Raw genomic sequence first — 14,700 nt, forward strand, 5'->3', positions numbered from 1 at the left:
CTCCTACACCTCTTCTCCCCACATTCTCAATACACTGAACGCCTTGAAGACCAGTGCTCTCTACTCGCCAGCCTCCTACACAGCTTCCTCACGCGCGAGACCTCGCCTCGCTGCTCACCGCGGCGCCGCGGGCAATCTTGACGTTTCTCCGCTTCGTCGCCGGCTGCCTCGACCGGTCTGCGTGGTGTCCCGCCAGAGAATATTCCAGCGTCGTAGAGTATCCACCGCCGTGCATCTGCCGCACTGCAAAGACATCCAGCAGCTCACCTAGTCCACCAGTCGAGCGAATACAGACGTAGTGAAGCCGTCCGCCACACTGTGCAGCTCGGTCTCGACCTCTAGCCACCCCTCACTATGCCCTGCTTCCATGGCCTGGCGGTGAGCATCCACACTCCCGATGGACCGCTCCCGGAGTACTCTATCCAAAAGCAGACCAAGTTCCATCGTATAACCTCGTACATCCCCGTCCCACCGGCCAAGATTCCATCCGGCTCCACCACCAACAAGCCCGAGCAATCTACCTTTGCCATATCTATCACGCTCTTGACGCCCGGTCTCCATGTACCGTACTCCACCCCCAAGCCGACGCCCGACGATGCTAGCCCGCGACCTAAGGTTGTAGGCAACCTGCCTGGATTTGCGAGCAGCGAGCGAGGAAAGAATGGCGCCGTGATTGGACCCTACATACCTCTCACCTCGTCCACCAACGAGACCATCGCCGCCTACATATACTTCGATGGTCGTGCAAAGGAAGAGGTCGCTACGCTGCTCCGGAGAGGAGAGGAGACATGGGTTAATTCGCGATGGGTTAGTGTACCTCAAGCAGAGGGCGGAGGCCTTGCAGAGCGAGAGTTCCTCTTCCGCGAAGTAGGTCTCGAGCGATGGCTAAACGGCCTTGACTTGGAGGGCAAAGATGTTGCCGCGCGGATAGAGCGGAGAAAGCAACGCCTAGAAAAAAAGCGTAGGAAGAAGCGGGAACAACTGGGCAGCGATGACGAGGATGAAGACGGTATGAAGACTTCGCGCTCTCTCAAGAACGGTGTTCTCCGCTACGGCGATGACAAGAATGCGCCGGTCGAGACTCTATCGGGAGATGAAGGACTGTTCACATCGGACTCTGACTCCGAAGATGAACCTCCTACGCCCGAAGCCGCTGGCCAGATCAAAGTCGCCCTATTCCGGGTGCTCGCGTCCGGCGAGATCAAGCGAGGAGAGTATTCGCCTCAATACGATGCACACGACGACGATGAGAACACGACACAAAATGGTAGCTCTGGAGACGGCGATGGCGATATCGACCACACCACAAGCTTCGCGAAACCCAAGACTTTGGACCCCAAGTCGATCAGCACCCAGACGGTAACAGGCATTGATCCCCCAGACAAGCCATATGCTGTCTTTACGTTCTTGTATAGAGGCGAGCGTAAGGCAGCACCCCTCCTTTTCTTATTTCCCGCTTGCTGACCGTAATCAGGCCAACTGAGGAAGATGGGCATACTGTCCACCCCTCCATTAGAACAAAAGACGCCAGCTAGCGCGAAGCGGAAATCCCAAGGTTTAGACTTTGCCAGCTTGAAGCCGCTGGCACCAACAGGCACAAAAGGGTTCCAGAACTATCGCGATTCTGCCGAGACTATATCGACGCCTTTCAAGCCTGCAACTAACAAGAAGAAAGATACGGACACCATGGATAGTGATTCCGAAGACGAAGAGGAGGAAACGAAAATCAAGGAAGAAGAGCTTGATGATGCTGACGACGTGAAGCCCGGCAGCAAGGCCCTGCTGTCGCCTGAGGATGCGTTGTCAGAAGCACAAATTGAAGAGGGTTTGCGCAAGGTCAAGGTGAGTTGCTCTGGCCATGAAAGCAAAGTGTTCTTGAATAGCAGCACTTATTGATGTATTCTACAGCTTAAACGCCAACATTCCGCTGAGCCCCTGAACTCACCGTCTCCAACTCGCAAGTCACCCGCCTCGAACAGCCCGCTGGGCGGTACTCCAGCCCCCAGCAGTCTTTCTACGACCGCTACTGCCTCTATTCCTTCATTGAAGCCATCCACGTCCGCGTCGGCAGCTCAATCATCTCTGGCATCTGGCATATCGCCCGAATCTATCATCGGAAGCCCGTTCAAGAAACACCGGGCCAGCCTACAAGGGTTCGAAGACAGCTCCCGAAAGAGTATCGGGCTCGATCTGCTGGCTTCCAGCTCCTCGTCCAAGGATACCAAGGCCACCGGTTTCAACAGCATCAAGGGGGAAATGGACGAGGACGAGGAGTTGTGACTATGGCAGATTGGCCTGCAACGAGCACTTGGATAAGTCCTGCATGAGCGTTAGACATGATCGAACACATTTGGATTTTGTTCACTGGGCGTTTCGATTCCATGGGGCTAGCTGAGCTGGAGGCTATGGGGCTATGGGTCTACTCCATTGGAGCAGTACAAAATATTCGGAATGGAGCTGGGAACTGAGACAGAGACTGTAGGGGCGTGTGGCACAAGTGGGGCTAGGGTGGTTGGCTGGATGGCTGGTGATATAAATACCTTTGCTACTGACGTACAGCTACACCACACCGAGATACCCTATCATACGACCGAACTTTCATGATTCTTCTCTTGGCGGCAATCTTTTCTCGACTCTACTTTCGGGCTGACACGACATTGCTGGTTGCGGTATTCTGGCGAGCGGCGGCTGTTCAGCAGTTTTGATCTCGGCGCCGCGGAGATAAGTTACACTTTGCCTTCTCTTCTCTTCTTGTGTCATGGGGCGATGGAGTATGGAGGGTGGAGGGGGGAATGGTGGGATGGGCTTCCGTGCATATCTTGTTTCTATTCGAAAGACTTGACATTGATGGACTGAGTTGATTGGGCGGCAGGGCTGCTTTGGTGGTCTGGCAGGCATGTTGTTCATGTGTGTTTGCATAAATCGTCTGCGGACACGTAGAAGAACCGCTGAGGTTTTCAAAAAAATATTCTTCGATGTGATGGAGTGCGTTACTGCTCTAAGGAACTGTGAGAACTGGATGGATATGATTATCTGGTCCTGGAAATGATGGTTTCAAGAAGCTTCCGTGAAATCTAGATCCGGCATGAGAAGAACACTGTGTATCAAAAATGAATCTCAAGATCTCCCCTTCCCATCCTCCAGCAACAGCCTACAAGCATCACCCTTGAATCAGGATGCCGCCCGAAAACGTGACAGCGCGCTTTCGCGTCGATCCCTCGGCCATCACCCTTCATCCATCTAACTTTTCCCCCATCTTGCCTTATCCGATTCCATCAACTCTTCCAGCCCTGTCACAATCCAGTCATTCCCCCTATCCCATCAGTCCACCCTTGCCCTTCACTCCCATCTAATTAAAGTCTTTTCCTATCGTCAATGCCACCCAAGAAAAACCTCTTCCTCGCGTTCGACGCCTTCGGCACGCTCTTCACGCCGCGCGCGCCTGTTGCCGTGCAGTATGCGGAGGTGGCGCGGCGGCATGGGATTGAGGTGAGGGATGAGCAGCTAGAGCCGAGTTTTAGAAGAGGTGAGTTTTTGATACTCGGGGCTCTGAGACAGCTTGCTAATCTTGTGCGTGGACAGCCTTTAAAGAAGAGGCGAAAGAGCGGCCGAATTATGGGAAGGCGGTGGGAATGGGGGCTAGGGCGTGGTGGGGTGGGGTGAGTGTGATTTTTGGTCTTCTTAGGTTCTTTCGTGTCTTTTCCTGTGATTCGAATGCTCTAATGTTTGATCGAGGTTCATGCAGTATATTTCCTTGATTGGTCTTTCAAAACTCTCAAAGTCAGCTTCAAGGACTCTCACGCATCTACAATATAATCGGGAAACATTTATTTGCTCATTCGTTTCTTCCCTGTCTCATTCATTCATCAATTCATCAATCCATCTCCCCTAACACCCCATCCCCAGGTCATAACCAAAACCCTCACCCCCTTCCTCGCCAAAGACCAGCCCCTCCCTGACGCCCTCGTCTCCGACCTGCTCACCCGCTTCTCCACCGAAAAAGGCTATACCCTCTACCCAGACGTCCTTCCCTTCTTCCGGAAACTCCGGGACCTAAAGGCCCGGCGCTCGGGTTTCAAACCCACGAACGACCCGTGGCGCTGGGACCGCACCGTCGTCGGCGTCATCACCAACTCTGACGACCGAGTGCCTGGGATCCTCGCGTCTTTGGGGCTGAGAGTTGCACCGAAAAGGTTCGGCGTGCCGAGTAACGTGCAAAGATTCGAGTTCGAGAAGAAGGTGGGTGATGATGTTAGCTTTGTGGTGATGAGCTATGATGTTGGGTTTGAGAAGCCGGATCGGAGGATATTTGATGCTGCGAAAGAGTTGCTAAAGGAGACGTTGGCAGAGAGCGATGCGGATGTGACAGAGGAAGATGTGGAGGATTTCCAGATGCTGTATGTTGGCGATGATGTGCGGAAGGACTATTTTGGTGCTGGAAGTGCGGGGTGGTCTGCTGTGGTTCTTGATCGGGAAGAGCGGTTTGCGAAGGAGCTAGAGGGGAAGGCTGTGGCGATGGTGGAGACGAGGATTGAGGGGGATAAGGAGGAAGATCCGTTGAGGAAGGTGGCGGTGATAAAGGATCTGCGGAGTTTGTATGGTACAGTGGATAACTGAGGAGTGCTTCAGTGATACGTCGTGTATTGAGTAGAAGTCAGACGGTCTTCCGCAAGGCAAGGATATCTGAGAGCTTGACGTCCCCCTTTCCACCCCAGCCAGCAACCCCATTTTCGACTTCTGGTCGTACGCGGACATACCACGACCAGGCGCGTCTGTTGAGCTCGTCGGTCTCAAGCGTAGACCACGATTGATAAAGCAAGTCTAGTGCTCGCAGTAGAAGCCCAAGATTCCGCTCCTTCTCCGCCGACTTCGAAGAATTCGAACGCTTCTTCCCCTCAGAAGCCTCCTCCACCTTAACCTCTTTAGCCGCCAGCTCAAAAGACTTCAGCAAATACGCCCTCGCCCCCTGCGCCGTATAAATCGGCAACTGCCCCGCCCCCGCCCCATGTGTTAGCGGCCCATTATGCTTCTTCAGCTTCTCCAAATCCAAGCCCCACAGCGCCGGCTTCACATCTTCTGGCACACTACTCTGCTCATTCACAGTCTCCTGTGTCGCGCCCGCCTCGTCTTTAACATCCCACTCATACCCCCACCGCTTCATGACCCTGATTTCTCGCCCCATGATCTTCACGACAGGCTGCCCCTCGCCCCACCCCTCCTCTTCAGCACTCTTCCCACTCTCGAGACCAAGACTCACGGCTTTCGTCCTGCTATTCGCACTCACGACTGCTTGCGCGAGGCTGAGCCTGCTGGAGACGGGTTGCTCCGGCATCGTGTACTTGACCAGCGCAACCGCGAACGCTAGGACCAGCGGCGCGCGGTTCGTGAAGAGGACTACATCCCCTAACTCCTCTTCACTGGCGTCTGATTCCGGCAGCGCAAGCGAGTCTTCAAGCGCAGCGGGGGTGAGCGGCTCGCCGTACGACGGCTTCGCTTTCTTGACCAGCGCTGGGGGGGTGGGTCCGTCGGTGGGACCGCGCTTTTTGGATACTCGTTTTGCTGCGCTGAGGATTTGTTTGGCGAGTTTTTCGTCGGTGAAGATGGTTTTTAGGGCGGAGATGTTTGATTTTGAGATTTCGGTGGGGCTGGGAGGGGATTATTTAGGGAATGGGGGGTAGTTGAGGCAGGTGACTTACGTGCCAAGACCTGCGGTTTGGAGCGACTTGATCTTGCTCATTGCGAGCGCGAGCGGGAGTTTGGCGTCTTGGGAGAGGAAGCGGAGGAGGGATTGGATGGATGCTGCGTTTGCCATTTTGGATTGGTGTTGAGGGGTGATGGTGGGAGGGGAAGGGAATTGGGTTGAAATTGATTGAGGTGATGATGATGGAAGGCATTCACTGGTCTGAGCGTCGCGCTTGCATAGTTTGGGGATAGCGTGGTGGCTGTTGCCTATATAACCGCAGGCTTCAGTTTCAAATGCCTCAGGACGTCGATATCCGCGCTACAACTCCATCGCCTAATCATCACTAAGCAAGTTACTACAACGCGTGCCCTCTCCGTGCACGCCGCGCCTTACCAACAACCGTCTTACGCGGTTCGTTCTGTGAGAACTTGTAACAAATCGACCCAATTTCTGCGTAGAGGTGCTTCAGCTGTTTTTCTTTACATATTCATTCTTCTATCATCCGCCTGATCTACAGCCCGTTACTTCCGTTACAAGAAGTAACTACAACACGTGCCCTCTTCGTGCACGTGGCGCCTTACAAAAACCGTCTTGCGCGGTTGATTCCGGGAGAATTTGTAACAAATCGACCCAATTCCTCCACAGGGGTGCTTCAGCAGTTCTTCCTTGGATATTCATCCTTCTTCCATCCACCTAATCTACAGCCCGATACTTACGTAATAAGAAAGAACTAGTTACAACGTACCACTCCGTGTGCATGCAGTGGCTAGTAAAAACTAAAAACTAAATCTTACACGGTCAATCACGTCGAAACTTGTAACTAAACCCAGCATTTAGTTTGACGGAGCTACCCCAGCACCTTATCAAGATTCTTATTCCTCGGACCTAATTTAGACCTTCCTACATCTGGGCCAAGAAGTGACTACATAACGCAGCTTCTGCGTTACCTATTCGTTTTGTGGAAGTACCTCAACAGCGCGGCGCTTCTCCACTTTTCAACCCTTTTGCACCGAACCTGATTTAAGACGTCCTGCCTTGGTAACAATAACTTGCCATGCCGCGTGCTCTCGGCGCGTAGGAGGTAAGAGTTCAGGATCTATTGCAAATGAGGCTATTTGCCAGGTACCCCACCAATGATGTTGTACCAGCATGCCACCATCCTCATTAAGTAACGCGTCGTCAGTTGTTAGGATTTCCCCTCCTCCAACCACGGAGCGTCCTCGGACCCCACGTGTAAAGATATTCAACCAGCGTTCGTTCCACCTCCCATCCATGACACAGTAGTTTCGGCGAGCCCAGTCATATGGCGTGCTGTTCCTGACGTCTGTCCCTGTGCAATACCACGTGCCCGCTAGCATGTCACTCTTGCAGACCGCGGTTTGGGCGACGAGCTATAAAACGGCTCACAGGTAACGGAAAAAAGGTTGCGCGTAGCTTTGCATCTTCGATTGAGTAACCTTCGAGATGCTGTCACTCGCTGTCACAATCCTCGCCGCCGTCAGCTTGCTGCAGCCTTCCTTTGCGAATCCAATTGCAGAGCGCGCCGATGCGCCTGTAGTCGCCCAAACTACTTGTAATGGCAAGAAGTATACCTACAAGGAGCTTGCTGGGTACGGCTTCCTGCCGTCGGACTCCCGGGACAAGACTGGGGACACGATTGGTGGGATTGGGAGTTCTATTGCGCTTGACCTGAGTTCGTGGAAGAAGATCAACGGGAGCCATGGGAAGGGCGATACGTACGAGGGGATCTTGTACGCCCTACCAGATCGCGGATGGAATACCGTTGGGACACAGAATACCCAGTCGAGGATCCAAAAGCTCGCCATCGTCCTCAATCTCATGGATGAGGCGACCGTTGGCAATCCGTCTGCCCCGAATTTCCACATCAAGTATCTCGATACGATACTGCTTTCTGGTCCTGACGGCACACTGTGTACTGGCCTTGATGCGGATGCGACGGGCCATTTGTCCTTTCCTGGATTCCCGGATCTGCCAGTGGCTACGTACTCGGGAGATGGCTTCGGCGGGCCTGGAAAGGGAGGGAAGCGAATAGCCGTCGACGCTGAAGGGCTCGTTCTGGCTAGCGATGGCTCGTTCTGGGTCAGCGATGAGTATGGGCCGTACGTGTATCATTTCGACAAGAAGGGAAAGATGGTGGCTGCCATTAGGCCGCCCGACGCCTTCATTCCGTTCCGCAATGGCACGGAGAGGTAAAAAATCTCCAATCAGTAGCTCGAATGCCCTCATACTTACAATCATACAGTTTCAGCGCCGACTCCCCACCGCTCTACGACCTGACCCTTACAATTACCCCCTCAGATCCCGTCAGCGGCCGCCAGAACAATCAAGGCTTCGAGGGTCTGACAGCCAGTCCGGATGGCAGATCCCTCTACGTACTGATTCAATCTGCACTTGAGCAAGAAGGCGGCACGAAGAAGTCCCATCGTCGTAACGCCCGTCTACTCCAGTACGACGTCTCCAAGCACAGCAACGCGAAATACGTCGCCGAGTACGTCGTGCAGCTACCCGTCTTTGGCGATAACCAAGTCGCCGCCCAGTCCGAGATTCACTATGTCTCGCCCACCCAGTTCCTTATTCTGGCCCGCGACTCCGGCGCCGGCCATGGTCAGTCCGACTCTGAGTCTGTTTACCGTCACGCGGACGTGTTCGACATCTCCAAGGCTACGAACGTGAAGAGCACCACGCATGATGCGGTTGGCGGTGCCATTGCAAGCACCAAGGGCGAGCTGAACGCGGATATTGTGCCTGCGACGTACTGCTCGTGGCTCGACTACAACGTCAACGCGCAGCTGAACCGTTTCGGTGTCCACAATGGTGGTGCGCAGGATGCGGGCCTGTTGAACGAGAAGTGGGAGTCTCTAGCTCTGGCTCCGATCAGTAAGGACGACAAGAAGAGGAAGACGGATGATTGGGATGAGTATTTCTTGATCTCGTTCTCTGACAACGACTTCATTACCCAGAATGGTACGTCTTTTCTCGTATGATCTCTTGACGCGTGCGGTGTTTGGCTAATGAGGACGCAGGATTCATCAACTTTGGGAAGGATCCGTACAAGGATGCGTCTGGATTCAACCTCGACAACCAGGCGCTCGTGTTCAGGGTGAAGCTGCCCAAGGGATCGAAGCTGGCATGAGTGATGAAATGGCTCGTATCATTGAAACTGGGGGTTCCTCGCCATGATGAGAGACTTGATTAGAGTGAGGAAGGGGTTTGGTCTGAAGAAAAGTAATGTGCATAACACTGTTGCACTCGCATCAAGTACCTCTATAAAAGTCTCGTAACTACACTACCCAACGTCTTGTACTTAAAGTGATGAGCATAGCATCTCCCTGAAAGACAAAGCTGTCTCACTAAACAGCACTCGCACACCGATCACAGTATCGAGGGCGCCGCAACACCCCCAACTCCCAGCAGCAATGCTCCCGGGCATGCGGAGACCCACGGCTCCGACGCATGGCACCCATTTCGTCGCTGCTATCACGCCCTCTCATGCACACGAATAATATCCCCGTGCGCACTAGCTTCGTCTGACTCGCACTTCAGATGCCTCAATCTTAAGCGGCGGAGACACATCAAAAGTGGATGGTTTATGGGGATGCTCGGGAGGGGCCCGATCCGCGTGCTAAATTATCCCCAGCTTTTTTTTTCTGCGCGGGGGCCCTAATTGCTTAGAGCATATCGGACCGCGGAGTGGAGCGTGACACACAGAGGTATCGTACGGGAGAAGTCTGGTAGATGGATGGATGCAGCATACGCGAAGCAACGCATAAACAGCATTCCTCGGAAAACTACAAAAGATCGCATCTAGACATCGACGATGATTCACCACCGAAAAGCTACCGAAAATGGTCTTTCGACATATGCACTATTGCTACAACCGTACTATACGTCTGGGCTGGACGATCAATCCAGCCCCGCGTCTACAGCGGAAGATCCCCGGGGCGGACAACGTGGCCGGTCAGATCTCTGAAGCTTCAATTGGCAATGAGGGGTCTGTTGGGAGGACGATCACAGTGGTGCGGTGCTATACAGGCCGATGAACACATGGGGTCATGCGCGGAAGTCCAGACCAATCCGAGCTGTGCAAAAGTTCACGAATCTACACCGACTGCTGCTCATCCATCTGGTTGTCTTGCCTTCTTGACATCCATAACGGACGCAGCACTCGGAACGCAGCACGCAACCTCAGAGTCTCAGAAGACGATTGCATCGTGGGTGATCCACGAACGCAGCAAGGGTCTTTCCAACGTGGCATGACCCTTTCAGAGGGTCGTCTCGAAGCGGTTTACGGCCATGATGAGACTGGGAGCAGGCATCGCACGGCCTCCCTTGCCGCTAGAACAGATCTGCTGCGCATCCTCCGACTCCATGTCAACGGCGACACCGGTGTCTGCGTCGATTGTTCTCTCCAGATGGTGGTGAGGGGGAGCTGACCCGTTCGAGATGTCGACGACACCGCACATGACGGAAAGCTGCGAGGCCCATGAGGACATCTGGGGGTCAGCGACCTCCGGGCCAGGACCGCCGAGCAACTGGCCGGCGGATGGCTGCAGGTCCAGCGCTTTTTGGCTGGTCGCGCAGTTGTATGCGCCGCACCGAGAGCTGAATCGCCAGAATTCCTTCTGCTGTGCCGCACGCACGACTCACGTTCATCGCCAACAAAGACGACCTGACTCAAAGAGACATCTCCCAATCACGGCCTCGGCGGCATCCGCGTTCCTCATCCCCGTCTCCAGGCTCCCTAGCAGTTCATCGGATGGACCCTTCGCGCTGTTTGGCCCCTCTCCCCGCATCTTCCCCATTTCTTTCCCAGTGATCTGGAAGCGACCCAGCCCGCCCGAGCTGGCCATCCAGAGCACGCGTTGGGACAGGCCTCTGGACCTTTGAGTTGACGCTTGCGACTCAGCGCCCGGCAGACCTGCTCCGTAGCACGACACACCTCAAACGCTATCTTGTGGAAACGCGGCATATAAAACTGGACCTTCCCCGGATCCCTGGGGTTGTTGGCACCTCGATCCTCTGCTTCGACCTCCATCTCTCCCTCCGGAAGGATACCAGCGGCCCTCTACTTGGTCTCGCCTCCTTTTAATTGTGCTGTCTTTTCAGACGCCAATTCTTGTCGTGTTCATATATGTCAATTGCCTATTTCTACCATTGAGCATCCATGGCTTTGAACGAGAAGACCGGACCCGTCATCGTGTCCGAACATGACGAGAAGGGCTCCGAAACGCGACCGGTGGACAAGGTTGAGGAGGTGCATGCCGTGAAGAAGATCCACGCCGATGGCACTGTTGACTTGGTCGATACGCATGCCATTGGTGGTGCGATGGAAGAAATGCCAAAGGGGTACTACTACAGTCCTCAATTCCTCGGCACAGTGCTCGCGATATGCCTTGGTTCAATCTGCGCGTATCTGGGATGGGTGCTACCAGCGAATACACTGTATGTAACATCAGGATCTCGTGTCGTAGCGGAACCTAACAGAGCCTCAGCTCGCTCATCAACGAAGACATCGGACCCTCGCCCAACCTCAACTGGGTAGCCACCGTCTGGACATTGGGCACTGCCGTTGGTTTCCTCCTCGTCGGACGACTCTCTGATATCTTTGGTCGCAAATGGATGGTTATGAGCTCCAACGTACTCGGACTCATTGGCTGCATCATCGGCGCCAATGCGCACAACATCAACACTTTGATTGGAGCAAACCTTTGCAATGGGCTGGCAGCTGCTGGTCAGCTTTCCTTCGGCATTGTACTAGGAGAGCTCGTGCCGAACAAGCACAGAGGGCCATGGGTTACGCTTGTGTTCCTGTCGTCGCTGCCTTTTGCTGGTAAGTTCCACTTATTGATGCAACCTTTTACATCTGTACTGACTCCCAATCCAAGTTTTCGGCCCCATCATTGCGAGAACCTTCATCGAGCAGACTGCCGCCAAGTGGCGATGGAGCTACTATCTTGGAATCATCATGTCTGGCCTGACTGTCATCCTCTATCAGATCTTCTACCACCCCCCTTCATTCAGCCAGCTGCACGTGCACGGCAAGTCCAAGTGGCAGATGTTCAAGGAGCTTGACTTCATCGGCATCTTCCTCTACATCGCCGGTCTCGTCATCTTCCTGATTGGACTGTCCTGGGGAGGCGGAGTTTACCCTTGGAAGAGTGCTGCGGTCATTTGCTCGATCGTCCTTGGAGCCCTCACTCTGGTCGCATTTGGCCTCTATGGTATGTCCATTCTTGTAGTCCCTGCGCCGGTTCTTCCGATTCTAACAACCTCACAGAGGCCTTCGTCTTCAAGGGCCAAGCCCTGATGCCCCTCCGCCTCTTCAAGAACATCCAATACTTCGCCATCGTCATGGTCGCCGCCATCGCCGCCATGGTGTACTACTCCCTCACCGTCCTCTGGCCCACCATCATCGGCACCGTCTACACCACTGACTCCAAGAAAATCGGCTGGCAATCCTCCGTCGTCGGTGGCGGCGTCCTCCTCGGCCAAGCCGTCGGTGGCTTCGCCATCACTTACATTCCCAAGGTCAAAATCCAAGTCATCGTGCTCGCCTGCTTGGCCACCGCTTTCTTAGGCGCGCAGGCATCATTGAGCGTCGACGGACACACCCGCTTCATCACTCTCGGCGTGCTTGGCACCTTTGTCATCGGCTGGATCGACAACATCGCCTTCCCCGGCGTGACCATGATCTACGAAGCGCAGGACATCGGCCTCGCATCCGGCATCCTCGGCTCCATCCGCGCCGTCGGCGGCGCCGTAGCGCAGGCCCTCTACGTCTCCATACTCAACACCAAAGTCACCCAGTACCTCCCCGAGTACGTCGTGCCCGCGGCCGTCGGCGCCGGGCTGCCCGCCTCCTCCATCCCCGCGCTCTTCGCCGGCATCACCGCCGGCAACTTCTCCGCTGTGCCGGACATCACACCAAAGATCATCGCGGCGACGGGTGCCGCCGTCACGCATGCTTATCTGTCGAGCTTCCATATCGTGTTCTACGCCGTCATTCCGTTTGGCTGCTTGCTCATCTTCTTTGCGGCGCTGACGCCGAACTTCGAGAAGTACTTGACGCATAATGTGAGTCGGCGGCTGCAGCACATGGGGAAGTTGGCGGCCGAGGGCAGGGATATTGAGGGCGAGGCGGCTGTTTGATGAGGAGTGCGATTGTTTCTATATATGAATGCGGGTGTAATTAATGAGGAGATGTTTGTTACGATATGATAGCGATTAGATTGGAATGGGTGGAAAATATACCCGTGTTTTGCTGTTGATGTTTATTCTCAGGCTTGTGTGTGTGATGACTACTGTTAGTGAAAGAGGGCTGTTGTGATGATGGAGGGGCTTCTTTGCTGCCTCGCGTGTTGTAAGTTCGTACACACATCTTATCCGAGTTTTTACAATGCGCCGAAGGCTCAGTTGGGTGTCCGGAGTGGACATTTCCTGAAACAAAAGCGCGTCGAATACATTCAATCGTATAGCAGCTTATTTCAGACGCCACGTGCTCTTTGTCGTGGGCACTGGTTTTCACCAGAGCAACGGTTCCTAGATCAGGTCTGGGGAAAGAGACGTGTGCGACGAGGAATACTGGGGCGCCTCACTTCTCGATCGTGGAGCTCAGTTACGCCCTCCTACACATCCGACCGAATCGACAAAACTTTGATAGACGCTGTGATGCTGGGGGGTGCGTGGCGTAGTCCCTACTTGTCACCAAAGCAAGAGATTCTTAATAGTTACAGTGGCTGTTAGACCTGTGGATGTGCGCAGTCTTGGCAAGCGGGCCGACCTCAGCCCTGCAGCTTTGCGATCCAACTTAACTTTAGCCATGCCTCTGGTTAACTAACTCAACACCTACAGAATTCGCCACCTCACAAGGGTGAAGTCGGAGCGGGTCGGCCGTCCTCCCTGCCAGCGTGATCGCAGTATTCATGCGGTCTCTCGAGACCGGAAGGGGACGAATTTTAAGCTTAATGGTAAATTTAGTTCTAACAGCATCCATCCTGCTACTTATATAAAGGATTCTAGAAGCTTCGGTCTGCTAAGTGTTACAGTTTATACCTGGGCCTTGCACGTGCGCAGGCACGGAGGACTTAGGTTGGAATAGTGGTTAACTGCGTCTTCATTTAGGAAGCCCGAAGGCCAGTTTATATACACAGCGAGCTGAGGCAACAGGAAGGTAGTGTAGGCAACAGGAAGACAGTGTAGGCAACAGGAAGACAGTGTAGGCAACAGGTAGTGTAGGTACCCCAGTCCCTCTCCATAGAAGTTGTTACCTGATACGTACGTAGGCAGCGCAATATGACACTAACTCTCTACAGATAATGTTTTCAAGCGATCCAGCCACGGCGTTGAGGCTGGAACAACCTGAGTGGAGGCCACAAGCTAGCAAGCGAGCGCCTTGGCGCGAGTATTTCAGCTGTTCGCCCCTAAGTTCCTTTGTAGCTCCTTGAGCCAGATACGTCTTGTCAATCTGTTACGGTTCTACCGTCCAAAGGCTCGATTCGAGATCGAGCCCGTCCTCGTATCCAATCGTTACGAATCCGACTGTCTACTTGCACTCCTGCCTGCCGGCCAGCACCTAGATCCCGCCCGCCGCCCGAGAACCGTGACACCGAGTGGCTAATCACCAACTGCGGATTTACGCTTACCTCTAGAGTTCTCTGAGAAGAAAATATAAAGAAAAGGAAAAATAGTTAATTACAAGAAGACAATCAATTTGTGTTATAATCATAATGCTAAAAAGATTGTAGCCACTAAATCTCACAACTGTTTCCTAAACTATAAGAAGCCTTAAATATGTATTCCCGAAAGGTCGAGCCTTATTTTGTGGCGCCCGCTTCGCGAAGATATTCTACAACCGTTTTGTATCCTCTTTCTGTCGCTGCCTGTAGTGCTGTCCTTCCACTACTTCCTGCTGCTGCTGCATTAACATCGGCCTTCTCTTGAAGCAGACGCTTAACTACTGCAAGATGTCCTCCTTCTGCCGCTGCCTGTAGTGCTGT

General features: G+C 53.9%; 7 protein-coding genes across 7 annotated transcripts in view; 4 read left to right on the forward strand and 3 right to left on the reverse strand.

Moving 5' to 3' along the window:
* The first annotated feature begins 19 nt into the window (after nucleotides 1-19).
* BDZ99DRAFT_162973 (uncharacterized protein) lies at nucleotides 20-2,439 on the forward strand. The gene is made up of 3 exons (XM_033712882.1): nucleotides 20-1,423; nucleotides 1,475-1,842; nucleotides 1,909-2,439. The coding sequence occupies exons 1-3, from the start codon at nucleotides 355-357 to the stop codon at nucleotides 2,278-2,280; spliced, it is 1,809 nt and encodes a 602-aa protein (XP_033570754.1). The 5' UTR covers nucleotides 20-354; the 3' UTR covers nucleotides 2,281-2,439.
* An 819-nt stretch (nucleotides 2,440-3,258) lies between these two features.
* BDZ99DRAFT_467916 (uncharacterized protein) lies at nucleotides 3,259-4,681 on the forward strand. The gene is made up of 3 exons (XM_033721124.1): nucleotides 3,259-3,526; nucleotides 3,583-3,659; nucleotides 3,907-4,681. The coding sequence occupies exons 1-3, from the start codon at nucleotides 3,376-3,378 to the stop codon at nucleotides 4,615-4,617; spliced, it is 939 nt and encodes a 312-aa protein (XP_033570755.1). The 5' UTR covers nucleotides 3,259-3,375; the 3' UTR covers nucleotides 4,618-4,681.
* On the reverse strand, nucleotides 4,655-5,812 carry BDZ99DRAFT_491501 (uncharacterized protein; the record flags this gene model as incomplete). Its single annotated transcript, XM_033723107.1, has 2 exons — nucleotides 4,655-5,645; nucleotides 5,697-5,812. 2 exons carry the CDS (start codon nucleotides 5,810-5,812, stop codon nucleotides 4,655-4,657), a joined length of 1,107 nt encoding a protein of 368 aa, XP_033570756.1.
* Nucleotides 5,813-6,988: 1,176 nt separating this feature from the next.
* BDZ99DRAFT_426605 (uncharacterized protein) lies at nucleotides 6,989-9,068 on the forward strand. Its single transcript, XM_033717125.1, has 3 exons — nucleotides 6,989-7,893; nucleotides 7,947-8,668; nucleotides 8,728-9,068. The coding sequence occupies exons 1-3, from the start codon at nucleotides 7,148-7,150 to the stop codon at nucleotides 8,835-8,837; spliced, it is 1,578 nt and encodes a 525-aa protein (XP_033570757.1). The 5' UTR covers nucleotides 6,989-7,147; the 3' UTR covers nucleotides 8,838-9,068.
* An 898-nt stretch (nucleotides 9,069-9,966) lies between these two features.
* Nucleotides 9,967-10,554, reverse strand: BDZ99DRAFT_526266 (uncharacterized protein; the record flags this gene model as incomplete). Its single annotated transcript, XM_033726121.1, has 2 exons — nucleotides 9,967-10,326; nucleotides 10,402-10,554. The coding sequence occupies 2 exons, from the start codon at nucleotides 10,552-10,554 to the stop codon at nucleotides 9,967-9,969; spliced, it is 513 nt and encodes a 170-aa protein (XP_033570758.1).
* A 168-nt stretch (nucleotides 10,555-10,722) lies between these two features.
* BDZ99DRAFT_467919 (fungal trichothecene efflux pump) lies at nucleotides 10,723-13,179 on the forward strand. The gene is made up of 4 exons (XM_033721125.1): nucleotides 10,723-11,146; nucleotides 11,197-11,534; nucleotides 11,590-11,925; nucleotides 11,982-13,179. Exons 1-4 carry the CDS (start codon nucleotides 10,869-10,871, stop codon nucleotides 12,851-12,853), a joined length of 1,824 nt encoding a protein of 607 aa, XP_033570759.1. The 5' UTR covers nucleotides 10,723-10,868; the 3' UTR covers nucleotides 12,854-13,179.
* A 1,247-nt stretch (nucleotides 13,180-14,426) lies between these two features.
* The window catches only part of BDZ99DRAFT_163042 (uncharacterized protein), a 4,596-nt gene continuing 4,322 nt past the window's right edge, over nucleotides 14,427-14,700 (reverse strand). Inside the window, exon 9 of the mRNA XM_033712883.1 lies at nucleotides 14,427-14,657. Within this exon, the coding sequence (XP_033570760.1) occupies nucleotides 14,550-14,657 (108 nt within the window). The 3' untranslated portion in view covers nucleotides 14,427-14,549. The remainder of the gene's footprint in view (nucleotides 14,658-14,700) is intronic.

Source organism: Mytilinidion resinicola (genome assembly GCF_010093595.1).
Source record: "Mytilinidion resinicola strain CBS 304.34 unplaced genomic scaffold BDZ99scaffold_25, whole genome shotgun sequence".
Classification (NCBI taxonomy): domain Eukaryota; kingdom Fungi; phylum Ascomycota; class Dothideomycetes; order Mytilinidiales; family Mytilinidiaceae; genus Mytilinidion; species Mytilinidion resinicola.